Below are 25,586 nucleotides of genomic sequence, written 5' to 3' on the forward strand. Positions count from 1 at the left end.
CCTGCTGTCAGGTGAGAGGACAATTAACTGCCCTCTTTGTCTTCCCATATATTAAAATGTCATCGGTGCAATTTACCCCTTCCTGCTAAGTTGTACAACTGTTTCCATCTAAGTGTGTGCACTTACTCTCTCACTCGTATATCAGGGCACAATTGTCAGGTTATTAAGAGAGCTAATGTCAATGCAGCTATGACAAAGTAGTTATTATTTAAATTAACCTCTTGAGAATTTAGCCGACTGTGCCATAGCATTCTGGACAAAATTCTAGACGTGCAGTTAAACACTGTGAAATATCTGCGAGTAATGAATGAAACTAGGTAGGGAAACACAGGGAAAAAGATAGATGCTCTAAGAGCCCTCCCTGCTTTGTTCCGGAGTTAGTAAAGCGGAATTTTTATGACAGAAATAAAAATGGAAAGGAAAATATAGTTTAGGATCAGAGATGCTGTAAATCTTATGATTAGTAATATTATTTTATGCTTTCCCAACTATAGAAATTGTATTACTTACTTAATCAAATAAATCAACTCAATAAATGTTGCTATCTGCCACTGTTTTACACCTTTCATTGAAGGTTCCCTGCATGCCTTCAAAACACCTGTGGCAGCAATCTCTTGGCAAAAAGTGAAACCAAGACCTCATCTGTGGGAATAATTCAGCTAACATTTATGTAAAAAGAGAGACATAATATAAGGAAATGATGATCATACTTTGTGCAAGTCATCAGTGCAGCCAAAGCAGAATATGTATTCTCTGAGTCAGGTTCAATGCCATTAGTTTTATTTCCAGCTGCAAGTGAACAAAGAGAGCTAACTAGAACAGAAGACATCTGAGAGAAGGTCTACGCCACAAGAGCAAGCAGTCCAAGTCCAACAAATCAAAGAGGTTTGTGAGAAATCACAGCTAAAAAGTGGGAAATAAATGTATTTTGGTGATTTTAATAGTTTAAAGCTTCTATTTCTATTCTATGTATACTGTTTCATTTAGAATTAAGGCAGGACATACAGTGATACTGATGTCTACTTTTAAACATATTTCATAGATGCTGTACATGGACATAGCCAAAGGAGTAGTCAGAAGTTTCATCTGAGGCTTTTTTTTCCTACTCTTTTATCCTTTCTTTGGCCTTACCTGGTCCCTTCGGCAAACTCCCGTGTATCACATGCACACACTCACCTCTTCACTTCCTGTCAGCTTCATTCCATACAATTTTAAATCATCATCTGTTATCCTGTTTCTCCCAGTGTTAGATGAAATATAAAGCCACTAACCAAAATGTAGTTCTCAGTAATGTAGTTCTCAATTTTCTTTTCCAAACCTCTCTTACTATGATACAGAGCATCTCGCCCCTATTTAGCAGCTGCAGTAATTGCAGAAAATGAAGACTGCCAGGGCAGAGCTACTCTTCAGTGCTAGACCTTAATTAGTATCATTGCTTAAATAATACCTTCTTGAGGTGCTGCTGAAACAGGTTTCTTCCAAGGCTGCTTCTCTGTCAGGAAGACGTTTCAGAGAGAAGACGGGTTGAATTAAAATTAAATAAATAAATAAATAAATGTGATCAGGCCCCTCCTTATTTATCTACCCTAATCCTGGCTCTGTAAATCACACCCTTCAGCTAGCAAGACAGTCCCCACAAAGATGTGGTGGCTCTTGAAGTTATCTACAGTACAAAAGAGGTGATGCAAAATAGCCTGAGGTATCTCTTGCTCCTCTTTAGCATGTGTGTCCCAACTTATTTAATCTTGCAGGACAGGAATGAGTTATCTCCTGGGTCACTAAGTACACCAAAATTCCTCATGCCCAAGAACTTACATAGCAATCTATATAATCAATTGCCTCAAAAAAAACATTGCTTATTTCTTTTAAAATATTACCAGGCTCTGCGATTTCACAAATACTTTTTTTTTCTTTTTTCTTTTTTTTTTTTTTGCAAATGCATCAAAGTGTAATACTAAATAATAGTTTTGCAGTGAAGGACTCCTGATGCAATCGTGAAAACTTTCAGGACATGATTTTTTTTTTAAATCAGTATTAATCAGTCTCTCTTTTGATCTTTGTGGAAGCATGAGGAGAAGCAACAGAGTGCAATCAGGATCATACACAGGGCATTATTCTGAAGTCAAATTTAAAGCGCTCGGATAAACCCTTTTATCAATAAGACTGTGAATTATAACTTATTTTAGAGAAGAAGACGTACAGAGAGTGTACACTTTGCTTAAGATCAAGTATACAAAGAAATTTATGGTAATGGTGAGTCACTACTTTGAAATCAGTAATGTCCATTATACAGACTCTAAACTAGAATGATGTCCATATTTCTGTTGAGATTTGAGATGTCAAGAATGTTTATGGTTTAAAAATAACTTTATCTTTATTGTGGAAGTTTTCCAGTGCCAATCACAGAATAATTTGATGGTCATGTGCAACAAAGTTGCAAAGATGATATGCAAAAAAAGTAACTAACATGATACAATTACACTGTACAACACAATAGATACTTCTTAACTTGCACCCACTTCTGCAGCATTATTGAAAATCCGTGATCGTGCTGAGTGTGAATGCTCCTAGTACAAGATCAGCACATAAGTAAAATTGATCTGTATAAAAGGCAAATTAGCAGTATTTGTCCTTTCACTTTAAATATGGACATGAATTATTAACTGAAATACCCTTAACCTTATCTTTACTCTTCTGTATGACAACAGCTTTAAGCAAATATTTGGCTACTGCTCTAAACCTCAGATTTAAGTATTACCCGAAAGACATAATCCTAACTGTTCATCAATACATTATTTGCTTAATTTCAATCACAAGGAAAAATCTTTCTTCAGGTTACCTCTCAGACTGCAAGACTATGTACCATTTATGCAAGTCCAGCATAAAGCTAGAAGATAGATTAATTTCTGTAAACTCACAAAACTATTCTTTTCTTTTTCTGTAGAAACGACATACAAAGTGCTTTAACAGTGATATACTTTGCCTTTTTCCCCAAGAGCCTCAAAATCTGGGAATAGCAAGTGCAGGGACTTAACAGCACATTTTGCTGCCATCTGGGAGACCTGGACTTTAAGAGAGATCTTGGTTCTCCTTTTTTCTTCAGCCAATGAAGACAAAGCATGTGAAAAGGAGGAGGGGGAATCCTGTTTTGAGGCCTGTCTGCTGAGCAATGATGAAAAATAGTTTGAATCCATCAGGAAAACCTACTGAATTATTCAGTTCTTTCTTCTACTTGAGGCAGGTTCACCTCTTCTTTTTACAGCAGTGACACAATTCAGTTGCAAAGAACTCAAGGCAGGGCCTTGATCCCTCTTCCTTGGCAGGTGTTGCCTAACACTTTTTTAACATGCCCAGAATAACGGGGCTTTATTGTTGCCACACAAGGAATTGGGAAGCAGAGCCAACTCTGCAGCAATGTGCAGTATGTGACTCTGCTGCAATCTGACCCAAGGCTAATGAGGACCAGAGTCAGGCAGGCAGGAGACGGAAAAAGGGAAGAAGAAGAAAACAGGAAGAAGAAGCAGGGGATGTGACAGCCAAAGGCAGAAGCAAGCGATAAAGGTTCGTGCTGCAGCGGGTATATCAGAGACCCAGAATGAATAAAGAGCAATTGGCTTTCCCCAGCAACCAGGAATCCAGGAAGGATGGAAAATCAGGGCAGGAAGCAGCAGGGAGGGAGCAGAAAGCAGAATAACGAGGGTCCTGACCTGGCAACACCCAATCAACACGTTATCATGAGCTAGGAGCACCAGCAGAGCTAGGGCCCCGTGGTGGCCTGCAAGGACCCATCAACTCTGCTCCACCGCCACTTTGCTCGACGAGAGCAGATTCTGCCTAAATTTATGCTGTGCTGCATTCCCTGCTACCAAGGGCAAAGTTGGGTGACTGGTGACCTGGTGTCACTCTGCTCATGCCTTCGAGTTTTGCGGGAAGCCTCTTTGCCCCCGTGCTGGATATTCCCTTAGGTTTAAGCATGTGTTGGTGAGTGGGCCGTGATACCTCACCAAATGGCCCAACTTGATGCAGCTTGTGAGCAACACCCAGGAGCAACACAGAAAGGGCCAGATCTTACCCTGTTAGTGTGTGCCACATCAGAGGATTGAAGTAATTACACGGACAATCCCACTTATCTACCCGACGTTACCCAATCAACTCCTACCACATATTGATGAGCTTTTCTCTAACGCTGGCACCAAAGACTTGCACAATACTAAAGCCAGAATTTGCCCTGTTGCTAGCTAGAAAACTGCTTAGTTTTTATTGGTCTTCATTTGCTTATTCTCTTGGTTCATGGTCAGATTTCTGGAAGAAACTGCAAGTCAATTCCACTTCCACAAAAGGATAATGAAAAGATAGATTAATCCATAATATAAGGGACTTTGCCAAATCTAAAGGGCAACTGAAGCATCTCTGATTCGTCCAGAATGGTAAAGGAGCAGGAGATAGGTCAGTTGGTTCCTATGCTACATTCTTCCACTAAAGGTTAAAAAAAGCTTATGAAAAAGTACTTTAAGTCCTTATAAGAAATATGGCAAAAGTTAAATAAATGGGCTGTCTTCTCACAAGACATTATACTGTTCACCACCAAGCAGAATGTTAAGAAACCCAAGTTTCTCCCCTGTAGAGGGATAATGATCCCATATCCTTCCATTTATCATAATGAAGAAGCATCTAGAAATTGAGCTACTCTTCAGGTGGGCTCCTCTCCCCGCATTAGCATATGATATGCAGCCACAGTCTGCTGGTGCACACTCTCAGGTTCAAAGGTGGCATATTACAGGTAACTGATATTCTTATAATATATTAAATCTGTTAACTATCATTTCCTGCTTATTGACACAACCTGAAGAAGAAAAATACTTCATAATTGTGAGAAACGTAAAGCTCATAGCTCTCCTTCTGCATAGGCTATTTCCTACCTGAAGGAGGAGGTCAGAGGCTGGCCTGACTCTCTGCTGGAAAAGCACACTTAATGTTCGGTTCTGCTGCTCCAAATCAAAAACTCTCGTTTTCAGCTTTATGCATTCCTCCCTCAGATCCTGCAGCACAAGGAGAAATAGAAAGATTAGAAAGAAGCTAACCGAAGCACTTAAAAAAAGCTTTATGTTATGCCAGAAATCCAGAAGAAACAATTATAAAACTTTTAAAATAGCAAAAATCACAAACATGTGCTACTTCATTTTCTCTAATCATCATAGGATAACATTAAAAAACCTTGAAATGTGAAATATAAGTTACATGAGATATCCCTTTGGAATGTTCCATCAGTATAAAAAGTGACTTTACCAGCAATGTGTTTCATTTTGTAGCCACACTGACACAAAGCAGAGCACAGCAATTAAGATGTGAGCAATTATAAGGAGCACAAGCCGTGGAAAAAGCATAAGCCACATGGTACCAGGTGCAAAGAGGTACTGTGCCTTCAAGGTGCTCTTCTGAATCTGATCTCCTCCCTGCTTTCCCTGGAGTAACTAGCTCAGCCTGACATGTTGTGCAGGGTTTGCATCTTCACCACCACTGCTGGTCACTACAGAGGTGGTCAGGACACAGAAAAACATCCTCTAAATTCAGTTGCAAATATGATCTCAAGTGCCATTTGCAACATGATGTACCAAGAGGCCTTAAATAGTCAATCTGAAGCAGAAAGAGCACGTAAAACCTCTCCATCTTAAGGCATATGACCTTACAGCCTAAACTGAGAGATGCCCATCTTTCAGACAAGGCTCAGCCAGGTTCATAATAAGCAACCCAGTAATGGCCTTCAGATAGGGCAAAAAAAAAAAAGAAAAAAACACACCCTTATTTCTGACTTCAATATAAGACCTGCTTTTCCTGGCTGCTTAATTCTCTGAGAAAGAGGATTTTGGAGACACAAAGCAAAATCTGACCTTTAGTCTTGCTAAAGAATATGTGCAGTTGTCCACTTTGGAGTATAAGAGCTTCATAAATCAGGATGAGCTGTTTCCTAATAAAGCTTACATAGAAAAACAATCATTTATATCCTTTTTTTTTTTTTTTTAACTTCCAAAACCACTTTTCCACATTTCTTTAAAATTAGGACAGTTGCTACCCTGTGGTATTGCCTAGCTGATTTTACTTTCCACCATATGAAGGTGGAGAAACAGGCCTCTGGATTTCCATATGCTGTCTTGTCAATACTATTATCAACGTAACAACCTAACCATATGAAAAAACAACTCAGAGGTGGAAATTATAGTCAGATAGTCAGATACAGCCTAAATTCTTGCCTAGTGCTGGTCTCCCCTGCAACTAGTACTAAGGTTGTAAGAGATAAACACACAATGGAACAAGCTCATCTTGAAAATTTCAGAAAATTAGAGATATTTTCTTATGTATCAAGCTTTAAGATACTATTAATTAATAGTTACTTTCTCCAGACATTTTCTCATCTTAATACTTAGGTGACTATTAGGCTGTCCAAATTAAATGACTCCAGCCTCCCATCGTGCCAAGAAAAAAGAGCTTGAGTTTGATGTTTTGCGAAAACCTAAAGTTTTAGTTTTGCCAGTGAGACCTCTCTTATCTCTGGTTTTACACATACAATCTCTATTAGGAAACTACAAGCATCAAGACTCATCGCTATTTACCTTTCACAAACAAGCAGAGATTTTAAAACACAGCCCTGGCTGTTACAATAACGCCTAACGGTTCAGCCCCACTAAGTGCACTGAAAGGAAAAAATGATTCACGGAAGCTGACAGCGTAGGAAAAAAAATGCAATCTCTGTAACGCCTCCGTGCAAAACTTTCCTATCTTACAGTTTTACAACTGTAAGATTTATGTTTCTCAAACCTTAGACTTTTTGCTAAAACATGAAATATAAGAAAGTAAATTACCAGTCCAACCGCTATAAACTGCAGTGCCAATGGCAACACTGCTCATAGTACTGAGTCAAAAAGTGGAACAATAAGGTAGGAGTATTCTGGTAAAACAAAGTCTGAGCTTGGCATGTTAAAATCCCCAAATTACCCATTAATTGTGACTAGCAAATATCTGAGGCATATAATTCCCCTCCTTGGGCAAAACAACCAGTTATGAAGAAAATAATCCCATAAATATTTCAAATATTTCTAGGGTCTCACTACAGTAATAACCAAGCATCTTTGTTCTTCCTTCTTCTCTTGAGTATCAGACTTGCACTTTTCCAAAATGGGTCTCAGCGCCAGAGACACTAGAGGCTCCAGAAACACACAGTTTTCCTCTTAATGTGCTTCTCCTGCTTTAAGACTTAGTTAAGTTCTTTTTGTAACTGATGAGGAAGAAAAAGAAATAACTTTCCTGCAGAACCCAGGGAAGCAACCTGATGTTCTCCTGAAAACCCTCCTGCCTCCAAGGTTACCATGCAAAGTGCAGATCCATAGATCATAAAGCAATTTCTTTAAGTGTTGTAACTCAAATTTCAAAATGCTTATCTGGGTCTTATATAGAAGAAAAAAAGAAAAAGAAAACTCTAGTGTTCAGCAGTCCTATCACATTACCTTGGTATGAGAAGTCTTTTGGCAAAGACGGAAAGAATGGAGGTTTCCAGTAAGTATTACAGCATATGGATTTGCCTCAAATATTTTTTTTATCATTTCTTAATGTCTTTGAGGAAAAATTTTCTATTAGTAAGTGGTAGGATGCCCATACAATTTTGCTACATAAAATGGCAAAATTTTGCTGTGTGGCTAATTTAGTACAAATCACAAATTCATATAGTTTCTCCATAACCCCAGTTAAAAAAAAAAAAAAAAGGAATCACTCTCACATTAGGGAAATGTTATACGCATTGTAATAAATGATAAACTTGAAAGCTGCATATTTAGGCCCGTAACTCCATTGCAAGGTTTCCATGACATTGATAAATCCCTCAGGCTTCGCTCACTCAATTTGTGTCACCAGAGCCCCTCAGTGGAACCACAGCCCCTCCGCAGGCTGCCGAGTACACAGCGCTGCACGTGTCGCATCGCACCACGCACTTAATTTAAACAGTAATTAGTCCTTGAGGGACGATGTGGAATCCAAAGCCGGCGCAGGGCGCGTAGCCGCACAGGGCGGCTCGTCCCGGTTTTCGGGAATCTCCCGGCCTTCCCCTCGGCCCACTAGGCCGCAGCGGAGCGTTGTCTCTCCGCGGCGCGGCTGCCTCTGCCTCAGCGCTCAGCTGCGCCGCGGCAGGTTTATCTGTTTACCAGTTACTCGTTGGATTCAGAAACCCAACGCGAGGAGTCCAATTTCCCCTTTTTTGTGCGCTATTGTCTGCCTGTCCTTTCTGAAAAAAGAACTCGCGTGATGGGTGTCAAGAGCACTGCAACGGTTAATATTCATCAGCATTTAGAAGAGCACCCTCTTCTTTCTTTCAGTGGATATTAAATTAGCTGCTATTACTCAGTAATAGGTAAGCAGCTGTTAAATCCCATCAATACTTAGTAAATTACTCTATTAAATGTATTCAAATCTGTTTTACTGCATCCATATGAACTCCTTGATTCCTGTGGGTTTGGAAACGTTGATTACTTAGAAGTAAGCAGCCATTAAAATGCCTGATGCCCTTGCAAAGGGATTCAGAAGCTCCTCCCTTCATTGGGAAAGCAATCAGGATATTTCTAAAACAGGTTAATATATTTAGACTAACCCTTGAGCAAATCACATATAGTTTTATATTACAAAATGTGAATCAGCCATTTCTAGATGGAGAAATGCCTCCCCTTCCAGCTAGGCTGCATCAAAACATAGGTTTTGGCGGCTTGTATTTTGCTAGCTGACGTTACATTTCGGAAAGGTGTTGCAGCAGCAACTTTGGGGCTGTCAGACCTCAGGCATCCTCAGGCATCAGATGATGCCCAGCACATAGAGCATGTGTGCATCCAGGTCTGCGCAGAGCAATCCAGGACACGTTCATGTCACAGGGCTTGCACAAATCACCCCATGCCACGATACGCCCAGTGCCATAGGGCAACATCCCTCATACGGAATAAAGGCTCTATGGTGCCATCAAAATAAACCCAAAGGGATGGAATGACCATGGGTTCATCCCTAGCTGTGGCGGCAGCTGCGGAGCTACTAACAGCAGCCCTGGAGCTGCCTCCTCCCGCAGGCTCGTGGGGTGATCCCCAGAGCTCTCCGACCCTCAGCGCTGTCCCCAAACCCAGTGCACACCCACACTTGTTGCGCTGCATCCTAGCTCATCATCAAAAGGTCCCTGCTCAGGATGGTCCTCAGGAGAAGCTGGTCCTTGTGCCCATCTCAGAGGTGTCCTCAAAGGTTTTGGACAGCCTCTTTCAAACATTTATTCCTTTACTTGCCTTTGGAGAGCTTTGGGGCTTGGGGAGGTTGTTTTTGTCTACCTCAATACACAGTTTCAAGGTGCATGTTAAGCCCGTTATTTGTTGTCCTATCATTCAGCATAGGCAAAGCTGGCTTTAGTCTTCCTGGCAGTATCCACTCTGGAAGAATGTATTTACATCCCTTTCAGTCTTGTCTTCTTAGTGATCCAAAACATTTTAATAATTCCACATTCATCAAGTGCTCTAGATCTCAAGAAGGATCATTTCATGAATACTGCAGGCTTCATAGCTGATTATAAATCTTTATTGCCTTCTTTATTTTTGCAACAAAATGACATCACTGATTCATGCTCAACTTCAAGATCATTTTTTTGTAGAATTGTTGCCCTAATGGTTTTTCCCTACTCTTTACCTGGGTGGTTGATTATTTCTGCTCATAGGTATTCTGCTCATATGTATTATTCTGCTCGTATGCTTCCTTTGGTCTCTCTCAAATCCAACTTTTTTTCCAGATTGCCTTCCTTTTGCCATGATACTTTTAAATTTTACTCCTCCCCTTAGGTTCTATCTGCAAACGCAGTTAACTGCACTATATTCAATCATTTAGAGTGTGAATGAGCACTTCAGACATAACAGACCTTTACGAAAGCCTTAGTGAATCTTCTCTTTTTGACAGATTTGCAACCACCCTGCATGAATTTCATCTACACGATACTTCCCTTGCTTGCCTGTGAGAATGGGTCAGGAGACCATCAAAAGCTTTTTTTAAAAACAGAATATATGATATCTATCACTGCTCCTCAGCCCATAAGTGGAACAGTTAAATCTCTACTCTGGATTCAGTGACTTCTCCTCTACTCAGGTCCACACCATGCAGCCTTTCCTTTCTTTGAATGTCTGAGTGAAAATGTCAACTATTGACTGGGATTTTTCTTTTTATTTTTGTTATCCCACAGGAATGGGCTGGGGAGAAGAGAAATAACATTGTTTGAAAAATATATCCTAAATTAAAATATACATCTAAGTGAACAATAAACACTTGCAAGCTTTAAGTCATACCAAAATACTCAAATCACAACTTACCTTTTGAGTAAGTAGAGCCTGGACAACCTGATTAGCTACCTGAAATAAATAAATAAATAATATAATTTAAATATGTTATCATATATGCTTATGCATGACAATACTGCGCCTTTACTTCTACAATCACCACTAACTTTAGTGTTTTCATTAGATATTTCTAGTAGGAGTATATAAAATTCAAGTAATTGCTTCTATGCTAGTCCTCATTTCAAACCAAACTTCTGTGTCTTATCAATTGCAGTATGACACGACATTCGCTCAACTTCTGTCATCTCTTCTTTGGGCTAGATTAAAATTTCACGGTCCTACATGCAGCTGGTAGGCATCAGCACGGATTGACTGCATTCACTAGAGCTGGCTTTTACCAGCCGAGGACGCAGTCCTGAATGTTTTCATGAAGTTTTATTGCTTCTTGATGCAATATTGACAAAATGGTACATCTATCATGACAAGCAGAAGGCATTAAGTGCCACAGAAAATTAAAGTACCTACTGTCATCAGAAGGTGGTTGGAAGATATTCGCAGCACACAGCATAATTAACTTGAATCAGATTACACCGCATTGATTAGCAGAAGTATATATTCAACAGGGAATTTTTCATGTTATTTCTTTTATATAGTTTCTAAATTATACTTGCCAAAGGATCAGGGGAAGAGGAGCTAAGATATTTTTTTGTTGTTCTTGCTGATGTCTAAACTGGGTATTTCTTATTAGTACTGCCATAATCTAATGTAATTTAAAACTGTATAAACAAATACTATCATACAGTGTGTCTGGCTATATCTTTGCTCTTGAAAGCAGAGCAACCAGAAATCTCATTCCATGCACAAAAAGAAAGTAGTTATAATTTCTATGTTTTAGGCTTTCTGAAATTACAGAAAAGCACATAATGATGTCATTTGGAAGTTCAAAACTGCATTGATTCTCCTTAATCTTAGTGAAATAAAAAAAAAGAGACCATTCGAGTGAATTGAACCATAAACAAAGAGCGGAAGCAAACCCATTTCTGCAAATAATTTAGTTCTGTTAGATCCAAAAGTTACATTTGATTCATACGCTCATAATATATATCTTTTTTTCCTCCAAGCTGGTCCACCTTTGTTTTTGCCTGTGGAACATTGGTCACATAAAATAGCTCTCTATATGATTTAACAGAAAACACAGACTAATACAACAACAATAATAACCACAGAAATAAGTGTCTAACAGCTTTGGAAAACCATGAGCCTTGCCCTATGGGCTTTCAGAGTTCTGTTTGCTCTACCTGAAAATTGAACAAACCACATGTAATACATTATTTCTTTACTTTCTGACATGCAGCTATTTTATCAAGAAGAGCTAAAAAGTTCTTTTAAGTGGGCACAAGTCACTTGCAACAGAACTGCCTAGAAAAGTATTCTTACAGCTTTATGCATTGCATAGAGGAGTGCAAATGGCATAATCCACCAAATGAAAATAAATACAAAAATAAATAAAGGACTTGCTGATACATAGGGGACAAATTTTAACTTAAGAGTGTATGAAGTTAAGTATCTAAATGAAAGTACCTGCCAGGGGCCCCAGCTCCCATAAATCTCTGTAAGAAAGATATGTAACTAGTTCATTCTAGTGAATCTAGTGAAAGGCAATTTGATAAACTGGGTGTTACCTACTAGTTTGTTAGTGGAATCATATCCAAGCTCCTGCAGTTCAAATAATGTTGCTGTTCCACTCTTACAGCCCTTGCTCGTGTGCAGAAGACAACAAATTGCTAAGCTAGCACACTTGAACCATTTTTATTTACAGGTATCAAGAGACGCTACAGGTATGAACAACCTATAGGCAGCACTACCAAGCTGAGAGTCAAACTACCAAAAATGGGGGAAACGGAGCCCACCGAACGCCAAGGATTGACTCCTGGGGTGCAGAACTAGGAAAATTCCCTCTGCTGCCAAGCAGGGAAGAAACAGGCTGCAAAATGACTTGACCTGTGATTCGCACACAAACTCGAGGCAAAACAAGAAGCAGAACAGTGATGTCCCAGAGTCTGCTGGGGGCTTGGAGTGGGTGTCTCTGCTTGCCCTCACACTGTCTGCCTCCCTTTCAAGTTCAGAGCGAAGATTTTTATGTGAGGCTTCTTTTCATGGACTACAGTAAAAGAAATAAGAGATCAAGCCTCACTTTTGCTTAACACAATTGCATTTACATATACATGTTGTGAAGTAGTCTTAACAAAAAAGCTATAAAAGAATGAATCAGAGAAAGGAGATCCTGGTACAACAACTACTATACCTGCTATAAGAACTGAGATTTTACTTAACTCTGTCTTTTAATGTATGATTTCATATGTGCAAAGGCATTTTGCATGTGCTAAAATAAAAGCTTTTATATTTTCTTCACTCTTAAGGGCAGAATGCTTTTTTAAGATGACTTTATGCTTTTCATTAGCTAATTTGATATGTATTTAGTAACATTGTTGTTTAACACTTAAAACTTCAGCAAAAATACCATCTACCCAAAAGTGCACAATTTCCTGCACATAACTATAGTGAAGCTTGACAGAAATCTGGGTTGGCAAAGTAATGTGAATAAACATGACATTGCCACTTGCCAGTAGACTGACAGTTGAATTCCAGAATAGGAAACTAGGATTAAGCATGTTAACCTCAAACCCCCAAGGCACAATAAGACAATCCTGTTTCTGGCATTAAATTTTCTAGAGACAGAAAGATACGGGGTGTTTTTGGAATTAAATGAGTTCTTTCCTTATTTGTGTAGTACTGGAATATTTCAATGCCACTTTCTTCCAAATATTATTCCAAAGATGCTTATATATACACTTCAGAGATGGCCAATTACTTTAAAAATCAGTGCATATTTATTCAAATTCATAAGGGCACACTTCAGCTAGACCCATATTCTTTTTAGATCTCATCTCCATGAATATTTGAGTTTCACTGAATTTTACCATGAAAATGATCACAGAACATGCATTTTTTAAGCTGCAAGTGCAAGCACTCACATTACAATATTAAATGCGGGGCATGAGCGAGCAAAGAACTGTAACAATAAATGGCTAAAAAAAGATAAAGCAGAGAAATAACGGCAGTCAGGCTTTCAAAAATCAGCTCTAATATCTTTTTGCTGCGCACGGCCAGATGAATCACGGTGGTGATTTTCTCTTCCTTTGCATGGGGGTTAATGGCCATCACTCTGCGCTTGGGTGAGTGTCCTTATCACACTGCTGAAGAGGCCTTGGGGACCAGGAACGGGGGCCACCAACACGGTGGCCAGTCCTGGTGATGTTTGCACGCCCTGAGCAGGGCCTTCCTGAGCCAGAGGGGCAGAAGCAGCGACTTGAGGATCTCACAGACGAGTGCAGGAGCTGCAGCCTTCTAGCTCACCAAGTGTCCATCTCAACTTGCATTACCTGCAGAGTCTATTAAATACCCCAAGCACCTATGTGGATGTCTTTCTCAAAGCCTTCTACATTTGGAAAGAGAGGCTGAGCATCAGCTTTGGAGGGTGGCATTCCTTGTGTGCCAGCCCAGAAGTTCAATACACTCATTGGTACCTGGACTGAAAAGGCAAAATTAAAATAATGCTTGTAGTAGGCATTTAATTCCTTGGTGGCAGGGCTAGCTAGCTCAGGCCTAGTTGTGATCACAGCCTCTTGCTCTGAGGAAGATCCCCGTTCCTTCCTTTAAACCCACCAGGTCTCCTTGGGACAAACGGAGCTGCAGCTCAGCAGGATACAGTTACACAAGGTTCTTCTACAGATTCTTGAAGAAGTCCTTAAGAACAGCCTCAACTAGGAAAGGCCTAAAGAAATTTTCACTTCGGAGAAGTGGGATTTGTGTCAGGTCTGAAGAAAAGAAAGCATCCAACTTAGAGTCTGAAAGGAAAGAAATTTTCAAGTGGAAAAATATTTTTTTTCTCATAAAAATATTCATGAAAGAGATTTTAGTTTCCTAAGATCTCCAGTGAGAATCCCTGCTTGGAAAGGACTTCGTCACATGTGTTACAACCTCAGAAGTCTCTGCTTGGAACTGAAGCTTCTCACAATCATTGCCAGGGCTACTCACTAATTATATATATTCTCATCTCCAATTCTCTTTATTTTTTACTGTAATGAAGTAGGGAAGATCCTTGTTTGGACTTTGAGCATGTGCTTTCCTGTGAAGCTCTCCCAGTGGAAAGTACTCAGGTGGCTGCTAAGGTGAAATTGGGCTGCAGAACTTGTGAATATTAAAATGCATTTTTCTTGCCTTGGGACATTGGACATTGCACACCAAACAGAAGACAAATAAAATAAAATAAAATAAAATAAAATAAAATAAAATAAAATAAAATAAAATAAAATAAAATAAAATAAAATAAAATAAAATAAAATAAAGCAGGACTGCACAAAACCAAATGCCACTGTCACTTCCAAATAAGAAGCACTCCCTCCTGGAAACAAAAGCCGTGATAGCAGCGGAAGATGGATACAGCTGTGATAATATGGAAGAACTGAGAAGAGACAACCCAACAACCGAAGACAATAAAGCTCAGAGGGTAGTTTGAAATAATTATTCATTCTTTGAACTGCAACAGCGTGCATGAAACACTGTCTTGGAACAGAAATCCATCATGTTCCTGCAGACACACAATAACAAATATATCTTCTGTCCTTGTAATCTGTATGGAGTCTGTTTTTTTGGGGCTGACAGTTATCGTGCTTTGCCCATTTTCAAAATGAATTATGTAGGCAGATTCTGTTCAGGATGCTCAGAAAATAGCTTTAAGTTAATTTCCATAATTTAAACTAAAATTAATAATTACTTAATTACATTATAGTTTCATCCCTATACACAGATATATGCAAAGAGATCCAAGAGTGCACTGAAGGGAGTGACTGAGGCCAGCGTTGACCAAGGCTTTGTGAGTAACCCAGCCCCACAGAACACACAGGGCACAAGTCAGTGGGAACTTGTATCTGCTAGGGGTTCATTCCTGCCTCCTGAGGAATGTGTGCTGCACTGACAGGGGTGCAGATTTCCTGACGAGAACCTGCCTAAACTCAGGGCTACTAGTACCACAGATGTATTGATCAGTCCAGTAAAGCCTGAGCAAATGGTCATCAGAAATGTAAAAAACTGCTAATGAAGACATGAAGACATTGCCATCTGCTACATGCAATTTGCACCTTTACACACCTTGTTCTCAAAGGAAGAGCTGGAAGCCAATGTAATGGAGTTGGGTTTGTGCCCTTGTCTAGTTAATTATTTATGCTACTATCAGTAGGGGAAGGGCAACTCTGATCTACTTGAAGTCCATTTCAGGCTCCTGGCTGTACCGGGAAGCCTTATTTCAGGATAAATGGGAGGACTAAGTGAGTCGACATCTAGGAAAAAAACAACACAGAAGTTGGGTATGTTAAGCCTAAGGGGGAGCAGGGAGGCTAAATTCCCTGAATATGGACTACAGTACAGTACAAAGTATGGGGGATTCCCGGCAGTGGGAGCCACTTCCATCCGTGTTCCTCTCTACAGAAAAGTGGAAGTAAACAAAATCAAACAGGTAAGAGATCATTTCCTCCTCCTAAGGAAAAAAACAACAACAACAAAAAAAAAAAAAAAAATGGAAAATTCAAAATACTGCTCACAGTGATACAGATTTTTTGGTGAAGAAGTGAGTCAAAGCAGCATTTCTAGAGGAGGTCATAATACATACAACTTACAGACCTATTTTCTTGGATAACTGCAGAATAATATTAGCCTTGTAAGAGAGGAAGAGATTAATTTCATTCACCATTTCACTGTGGTAGCAGGTAAAGACCCCTTTTCTATTCCCCTTACCTCATCAAGGCATCTTTCATACTGTTCTCGTTGACTTTCATTTTCCAGAGCCAGTGCTGAATTCTCCGCCTACAGTGAAATACAATAAATAAACGTGCAAATTAATCAATGCATATGTTGTGCTGCATGACAGCTAGCTTCGGGGGCATACTTCATGTGCCTCTTTGAGATCCCAAATAAAAATGGATATATAAAATTTATTCTTGCTGCAAGTCGCTGCTTTGAGTAAAAACAGAAGTGACATTAGTTTATGAGATTATTCATAGCATGCATTACAGTTCAGAACAACACAGAAGCAGCTGTGCTAAGCTTGTCTACTACCTAATTTTGTCAGATGTAAGAATATCTGCAAAGAAAGAGCACAGAAGATATTGGTACATCTTTTCTTCCTGCCCTTTTCGAGTGGACTATCTTAAAGTCAGATAATTTCACTCTAGCGTATGTTGGTTCAAATGTGATAAAGTTTTCCCTGTAGTAGTGCCTTTAATCTGTCCTTAATTTTCAAGGTAGTCAGATTTTTTGCGTCATGCAAACCTAAAAAATTGGCACAACCTGATACTTAAATTACACAAAACCAGTGTATTTTTGTGTACATTATGGCCTTAGTTTAGGAATACTTGGTGGAAACGGAAATTCTCTGAAGTGCGCTGGACACAAAAGCATCAGGCACACACAGAAGCAAATTTTAGCCAATTTTCTCTTGAAGATGGATAAACTGAAACAATATATAAAAATCTATGATTTAAAACTGGCTCTAGAAACCTCTCTGCCTCCAACGCATCCCTTCACACCACGTAAACATAAATCCGCAATCAATACACTCAGATAATTACAGCTATTACACAATTTACTTCACTTTTACTGTTCCATCAATCTGTAAAAGTTTAACAAATGAGGCTCCAAAAGAACTGTGGTTAAGATAGAGGAGTCATAAATATGGTCAACATTCACAATTCTATAGAAAAAAAAATAATACACTATATGGAAAGATTTCATGGGGAGAACAACCACTACCTCTTCTCTGTTAAGTAATTTCAGTCATCCAACAACGCGAAAATCCTGAAGTCAAATAAATCAATCTACTGATAATAATTTCAAATTCAAGATAAATTGTAAAAATCAGATACTAGGAGGGAGACATACATGTGTTTTGAAAAAGAGAAAACAATGAAGTGGAGCTAAGGAAGAAGGGCAGAGTGCTTACTTATTTACAAGTCTAAATAAACAATGTATAGAATCAATATGATGTCTCGGAGGTACCACCAAAGCCAGCAATGGTGATAAAAACATGTTCTGCAGCATTTTTTCCCCAAACCACCCAGCGAGGCGTTCTGCAGGCGCCGAGCCAGTAGCAAAGCAGCAGCAGAAGCCACAGGAGCAGCAGTCAGGAAGGAGAAGCCGGAGGACGGACCGAGGCGGCGCTCGGCCGCGGCTCCCGGCGCGCTGGTTTCTGGAATGCTGTGAGTTGTCAATGGACACTAAGCCATGTTGGGTCTTTTAGCTGAATCTCTGATTTCGGTAAGTTATTCCTAAAGAAATAGGTTACCAAAATTTGGAAACTTATATTTGTCAGCATTATAAATAAAGGTACATTTTTCTTTTTACCAAGTCATAGTGGAGACCTCTGTACAATATAAGCCTTTTTTCCCACCAGTGGCTTTGAAAGTGTGCTGAAGGGATGTAATACAGTTAATGCTAGCTTGACTTCTGCGCTTCTTGATCACTGACTAAATCATGCCTATTTATTTGGCATTTTTGTAATAGTGACTGCAGAAGAAGAGAACACTTCACTAGCTTCAGTTACGATCCTGTGCCTGTTCCCAAAAGATGGGAAAATGAGTACTTAGTACACTAAATCACTCTATACTGCGACTGAATCCTACATAAATAACACACATTCCCCCGCACAGCATTAATTTGCAAAACTTGTAATAGCATCTGTGGTCTCAAAACCTCATCTCCTAATCCAAACCTTCATCTCTTTAACAGAAACTGCTGCGTTTTGTCATTATACGTCTGCTCCTTTTTTTTTTCCCTCCAAGGGATCTCTCTACTCCAGTATTGCACATTCCAGACATCTTCTGCCCGCGAAAGCAAAGTAGGCCTATTTAGAAGAAACTCTCGGTTACCACTATTATTACCGAGAAAGGTATTTTCTTAGATTCTGTGCTTAGGGATAGTTATCCTCCAGGAATTTACGCACATTCTATGTATCGTGCTCTGCACACAGAAACAAACACAGCCGCCCTGCAGCACCCACCCAGCCAAGCACAGTGCTGCAGATGTGCAGCGCCATCACCACCAAGCTACGGGCAAGCGCCTCCTTTCTCGGGGGTCAGCCCCCAACACACAGTACCCTGTGTTCATCCAAAAAAAACTGCGACATAACTCACCACTAAATGAAACATGACATGTTGCTTTTGGAGCATTATGGATTCAAGGATCCTACAAATGTCAAAATAGAGGCAATTCCTAGTTCTTATTTGGAAGAAATCATTTTGCAGAAGAGTTTCTGCAAACACTGGAAAATTTAAGGATTTAAATCATGACATGCATAATGCTAAGCAGCTTTCAACTGCCTTAATTAGAGACAACTTTCTTCTAAACTGTGAGACTGTTTATGGAAAATCAATTCTGAAAGTGAACATTTAAGATCTCCCTGTATAAAACAGAGGCTGCCTTGTATCGACACCATTGCCAAGATACAGTCATTATTACAGACTTTGTCAACTGTAACTTTGATTCTTTTCCGGATGGAAAATGCAGCCCTCGTAATGACGATGGTTATCTCTATGCCAGCTAAGAGCTTTCTCTCACCTCTACACTTGGTTAAGAATATTCTGTATTTTCTTTTATGGGGCAGCTATTTGGGCAACTTTCATTTATTTCCCAGGAATGCAAACAGAGGAGGAAAAAAGAAACAAACTGTATAGGTTTCCACTTCAAACAATGTTTCCTCAAAATTAGTTAATGATTATTTGGGGTCAGAGGAAGTTCTTTGGTTCAAAACAATTTGCTGCTCATGGTGCTAGAAGAAATGAGAAGACCTGCTACAGAAGGCAGCCTTAACATCCTTCACATTTTCTAAAATGTGTTAATGTCCTGCATCAGTAAAGCTAGGACAATTCATCATACTTTTCTTTTTAATCTATACAATGGTGATGATACTTAGCACTATGATAGCCTTGACTGAAGGCTAATATCGAAGTGCCTATTGAGTCAGTACAATCAGCTATACTTCAGGTCCCCTGAAGGTGATTTTCACAAGAATTTGAAGTCAAACATGCATCTGAATTATATACTTAATGTGATCATATTTACTCCTCCTTTTTTCAAATTAAACAGCAAAAGAAACTAGAGCTTTTTGTCTCGGAGGAACCAAGCAAACAAAAAACAGTGGGAAGGGCTTTCTCCTCAAAAGTATTTCTTACCTGTAGTGCTGGGTTTACACATTCTGAGCCCAAGACCCTCTCCCTGTCCCGAGTCTGAGAGTCTTTGGGGGCTCAGTCCTCACCTACTACTGATGGAGCGTGGCAACTTCCAGCTAAATATTCACATCAGACTACAGATAGCTGATATCACTCTGAATATACTCTTACATCAATACACACATTTAGAACAATTTCTTCTCTCTCTCTTGTCTCTTTACGATTCTAGAAATCATTACTCCAGGTGAAGGATCATCTCTGAACTACAATTTCTTCAATATTTATCTACGTGTTTGGTAGAAGAGGCAGACACATTTGTGAAAATGCCAACGGACGTGCATGACTCCATCAGATTTGCTTGCTTCTTCAACTTCGTAAATGGCACTTGAGAGGACAATTTTCATTTAACACCCTGCAAAAGCCATTTTTATTGTGCCCCTGGAAAGAGCAGTGAAGTGCTTAAATCATGACTGAATATAAGAATTGGACCAAAGTCCCTAAAGTGTTCTGAAAAAGTTTAAACTTCACCTCTTTGTGCCTTGATTGTAAAAGTCAGGAAAATAGGAATAACAACACTTTGCTATCTAGCCAAATACCTAATGAATCAGGCTATTCTGGGTGCCTTGGGGGTCTTTACATGAAGAATATTAGTTGATGTACCTATGAAGAAGTATTCAGTAGAGTCTTCTACGTTTATAACCACAATGAAATGAATTAAAACAGTGAATTTTCTACTAGAAGGCTAGAAAAGCACGTAAAAACAGCTTTCCTTATTGAACCACTGTAGTGCCGAGGCAAAACAAAAGGATGGGGGCGAGTGTAGGGAAGGAGAGAAGGCATTTACCTTGCACCATGGGCAAAGGATACGGTCTAAAGGTTGTATGTCAAGTTAGCAACTCAACCGGCTTTGAAGGAATCATCAATAAAGGTCAAGGGGAAGAAAGTTATGACAGTGAACTTTTAAAATCCCTGACACACTGCTGCAACTCTGGTTTCCATGTGCGCTGCTTTGTTATTCATACTAACCCATTAGTCCCTTTCTAGAAAGGTTTATTGATCTACACAGACACTCATTTGTCATGACCTGTGCAGTGTATTAACAGCTGTCCAAGCACTTCAAATGAGCTCAGCAATTTTTTCATGCTTTCAGCCCATGATTTTGTGTATTTTTGTGGTCATGGCTGCATACAGCATATTAGCAGATAGGTTAAAACCTAGGACAAAGTCTGTAACTGGTACCATAGGAAGTGTTGTTGCTCTCGTCTTTTTTTGGGTCCTTTGGCTTTTTTTTGGCCAGCTGATGTCATCTGACCCCAAGCAAGGACAGAGGGGCATCCCATGAGCAGTTGGCTCGAGTGCCTCCCCATGGATCCTCCCGTCCGCGTTGGCTGTTTCCACCTTTCTCCTTGAGCTCTCCACAAGCAAAAGAGCAACTCTGGCATGAGGGGGAGAGGGTCCCGCTGAACCGCAGGTCGCTCGCTGGGACGTTTAGCAGAGCAATACTCAACAAAACCAACAAACTACTCCCACACGTTCTTCCAAAGGTTCTAATCTTGGTTTCCTCTTCCAAAATAAAAGATGGGGGAAAAAAAGGGAGACAAATTATCAAGACCATGACACCAATTTCCTGCCTTTGCTTCTTAATGCATGAGCGCTAAACTGTTCTGGGTGCATCATTTCTGATCATCTTTTTGGCATGATAAAATGGTCTGTCTTCCTGAGCCCACCCTTGAAAACTACTGACTTTTCTTAGCTGAAACTTTAATATTCAGCCAATGCTCAATTCACATTCCAGTATGGCATGGGATGAAAGCAATGCACATGCAAGTCTAAGTAACAAAATACAGAATTATATAAGCACTAATTATAATTCTGTCCGATTAAATTTTATGAGACAGTACTGGAAATGACTCCTTCTTGCAGTGCAAAATTTCAGTAATATATATTTTTAATTCTCCATTGACACTAAAGATCAAGATTACCTAAAAGACCGTGTTTAAGTCTTCCTAACAAAAAGTAGCCCAAGGTCTTTGCAGCTACAGCCCTTTCCCTGTCTGTTCAGTGTTTCCTGGTTGATCCCAGAAGAAAACGCGGGTGTTGACTTGAGCGCTGAAGCCTTTGGAAAGGAAGGGTTAAATGAGATTCAGTCCTTCAAATCTGCTCATAAGGGACGGCCATCTGAACTTCAGAAGCTGAACCAAACCCAAACCAAACAAGATTTATACACCACTACTGACAAACAAATATTAAAAATAAACAACATATTCCTGGAAATTCCTCTGTGAAACACATTTACTGTGGACTCTTTGTTTGTTTGTTTGCTTTTCAGAAGTTGTGTCTGGCAAATTTTAATTGGTTCAAGACTGATAATATTTGTGGATTTTATTTCTGTTGACTCTGCAGTAGTTAGAAATGATGAGACTTTAAACCTTCAACATTTTCCCTTCTGACACCACAGAAATGTCTGCAGCTGACATTTTAAAGAGCAGGTTAGGAACAGATCTAGCAAACTACGTTATAAGTCTAGGCTTAACTTTTAAAAAATAAACATCTGGGCTACCAAAAGATGGATCAGTCATACCTTTTTGTACTTGCATGCAAACTACTGATTGTAGAAAATTTTAGCATTAGTTACAAGGAATGTAAGAGCTTTACAATGCATCCACAGGTAAAACACTGTCATTACAGGCCAATGTATACAGAAGACAAAATGAAGAAGGATGCCATTTTTCTGAAATTCTTCTAACTAGTCACAAATATTTTTGAGGAGGGGGAGTAAAATAGATCTACACAAGCAGGCAGCACAAAGTTGGGTGCATTTCTTGAAGTCAGACATATACAATACGTACAGAATGGTATGTATAACACATAAACACTTCATAAAGCACAGAAACGCAAGCATAGCCGATGCGAGGTCCGAGAAGGCTCCTGTTTTTACCTCATCTCCTCAGAACAAGGTGCCGAAGCACCGAGCCGTGCGGCTCGCTGCGGTGCAGGGCCATGCACAGGGCCCGAATCCATCATCTCCCATAAACAGCACCCTCAGGCTTCCCTCCCCAGATTTACGAGGTGCCGGGGACACGAGGCACCTTCCTGAGGGTTGCGCATGGAGCACGGCCTCACAGCCACGGTGCCGCCCCAGAAACGCGGCCCTGCGGTTGCGCGCGAGGAGCCGGGTGTCCACGTCACGCGTGACGGGATCCTCGCAGAGCGTGTTTATTTTCTGATTTTCAAATATTTATCTTCCCCTTGCAAACTGGGAGCCAGATGCAGCTGTTACATCTTGTTCCTTTTTCTCTTCCTTTTTAAAACAATTTGTTGCTGCAGGAAATCTCCTGTCCCTAAGGACCAGGGCATTTCACCCTGACGGAGTCACGGTGCTTCCCTACATACTCCCAGGAGGTACTAACCTCTCCATCAAGGAACTACAAATGAAGCACCTGACCCAGGAACTACTGCAAGGAAAACTAAGAATTCTCAGAATTAATGCAGGAATATAAAGGCAAGCAGTGTGGACCGACTCATCATACAGGATATGGGAGGATTACAGGTCGATTTTTCCAGCAGTGCAAAAGGCAACTTCAAACCCTGCAAATTTGACCATAGCACTAGTGACACAGTCACAGTTTTGTATTTCCTATGATTCCATTATCTAAGCCTTCCAGAGCACATATTCAAATCCAACCTAAGTCTTATGTGGAGTTTGAAAAGAATAGAGCATTTCAGATTTATTTCAGAAAATTAATCTTTTGCTAAGTTCCTTCCAATGTATCTCATTTCTTTTTTTCCTGCTTGTGTAGCTGGGATTTTTTTTCATAGTAAATACAGGCAATAATACCATCATTTCACAGCACGGGGAAGAAAATGAAAAAAGAAACTCAAGCAATAACTAGTTCATCCTCACAAGACCCACACCACCAAGCACAGGAAAAACTGCAAAGCCTAATGCTTTTTTTCTTTCTTTTTGAGAAGGTAAAAATCAAAAATTTAGATATTCTTTTTAGCAATTCTAATATAACTTTTCAAAGTTTGGCAGGTCACACTGACATATTCAGCATATAATGTAATTTTAGAATTGAAGTAATTTTGCAGAGAATGATGGCATGTATCTTCTTTTTAAAAGTATGATTAAATTAAAAATAGTGTTCACTGAAAGTAAGTAGAAATTCTTGAAATCAGGTAGAAGAAAGCCAAGGAATATAGGCACAAATATACAGCCATACCTTACATTTAACAAAACTTTATTTTAAACATACCTTCATGGGCCAGTGGCCCTAATCCCACAACTGGTGCTTCCAAGCTGCTCCAGACACCTCAGCAGAAGTGTATCATTAAATTATAGTAAACAGTGCCACTCTGGGCCAAATTTCGGTGTTATCTAGAAGAAACAAATCCTCTCCAAAACAAAAGCAAAAAAAAAAAAAAAAAAAAAGCTGCTTATTGTACTCTGAGTTGACAACAGAAAGAAAAGAATCAAAATTTTCATGTCCATCTGCCCTTTCCTCTCATATATCTTTTAATGTACTGACGACAGCACTGTTAATTCTCTTCTTTACCCATTTATTTTGGCTCTCTCTGTGTAATGAAATAACATGTTTTGCCCTGTCTTTGGTGAAGGAGGAAGCTGAATCTTTAATCAAGACTTTTTAAAATCTATTTACCTTAAGTTTCTTCATTTAGTTCAAATAAAAATAATTATGATATAATGTAATTCAAACTGACAGCTAAACAAACACTGTCACCTGAACTCAATTGCTTAAATGTCACATCCATCGTCTGTGAGACTCTTATTAGTTCCCTGTTATCCAGAGATTCTTTAAGAGGGAAAGGTTCTTCTTTTCCGAGAATACTGGAGAATATTTTACTTTCTTTTTGTTTTACAAATAACTTTTGAGCTTATTGTTACATGAACCCTGACAAAAAAGAAGAGTTTTTTCTGCTATATAATTGTGAGATTTAAAGCATTACATGATCCTGTAATTGGTATCAAGTGTTACTAAATCTCTTCAAAACAAAGTATACAATATTATTTTCTTTTCCTCCTCCTACAACAAATCATTTTATCCCCTCCTTTGACCACTTGCAGTCGAAAGGCTTCCATCACACGAAGATATTAACGCCGGCGGTTTCACAACTCCGCACATAAATTCACAACAAGTTTCTCCGTTTCCAGCAACACGGAGCATTGAGTTCTCTCTATCGGCAGCATCTCCTGCAATTTCCCCTTCTCCGTGAGAAGTCACCCGTGCGCCAAGCGCCCCAGGTAGCTCCCCCTGACCTTCTCTGCACGTTCTCGGCGATGGCCCCGGCTCGCACAGCGAGCATCGGCTCAGAGCACCAGGCACCATTTCGGGGGCAGCGACTGTTTTATAGCCAATAGCCCACTCGTAATAACAGAATCACAAAATCACCGTTCATCTCCCGCTGCCTGGAATGAAACGCTATTTGCAAACATCAGCGTGCTTCTCCCGCAAGCTCTCAGAATATACATCTGTGTTTTTATAGACGCCGCAAGCAGCAAACCGGGCTGCTCGCTCTGCACAGTGACACCCGCCAGGCTCACTGCTGCGCTGGTGTTTGCGAAATTAAAAGTTCCGAATCATTTTATTTTTAATCTTTTAGCACCCAATAGTGAATTTGCAGAGCATTTATAAGCGTTGGCCGCTGGTGGTTGCTCTTTCGCTGGGTTTGCTGAGTCCTTCATCCCGTGCTACCGCCGAAGGCAGATGCACAAGCAGAGCCTCCAGGTCCACCCTGAACAGGGACAGATCTAGGGATGTCCCCTGCTAGGAAAGGAACACGCCTCGAGCAGCACAGCACAATACGAAATATTTTCTAATTATTCACTCAACCTTGGCTCTTCAGCATACGAAATTTATTTATTATTTATTGAAATTTATTATTTCAAAGGGTATCATAGAGCTGGCCTTTTATCCCTGCATTTGTTGGTTAACTGCAACCATATCACACC

The 25,586-nt window shown here is 39.8% G+C and overlaps 1 protein-coding gene across 1 annotated transcript in view; it reads right to left on the reverse strand.

Annotated features, from left to right (window-relative positions):
* Positions 1 to 25,586, reverse strand: part of NCKAP5 (NCK associated protein 5) — a 322,734-nt gene that overhangs the window by 69,917 nt on the left and 227,231 nt on the right. The window contains exons 8-10 of the mRNA XM_088521803.1: positions 16,188 to 16,256; positions 10,368 to 10,406; positions 4,920 to 5,039 (exon numbers count right to left, since the gene is read on the reverse strand). Of these exons, the coding sequence (XP_088377929.1) occupies positions 4,920 to 5,039; positions 10,368 to 10,406; positions 16,188 to 16,256 (228 nt within the window). The remainder of the gene's footprint in view (positions 1 to 4,919; positions 5,040 to 10,367; positions 10,407 to 16,187; positions 16,257 to 25,586) is intronic.

The sequence above is a fragment of the Tinamus guttatus genome, unplaced genomic scaffold (genome assembly GCF_059628265.1).
Source record: "Tinamus guttatus ecotype Peru unplaced genomic scaffold, ASM5962826v1 Tinamus_guttatus_pri_ptg000133l, whole genome shotgun sequence".
Lineage (NCBI taxonomy): Eukaryota > Metazoa > Chordata > Aves > Tinamiformes > Tinamidae > Tinamus > Tinamus guttatus.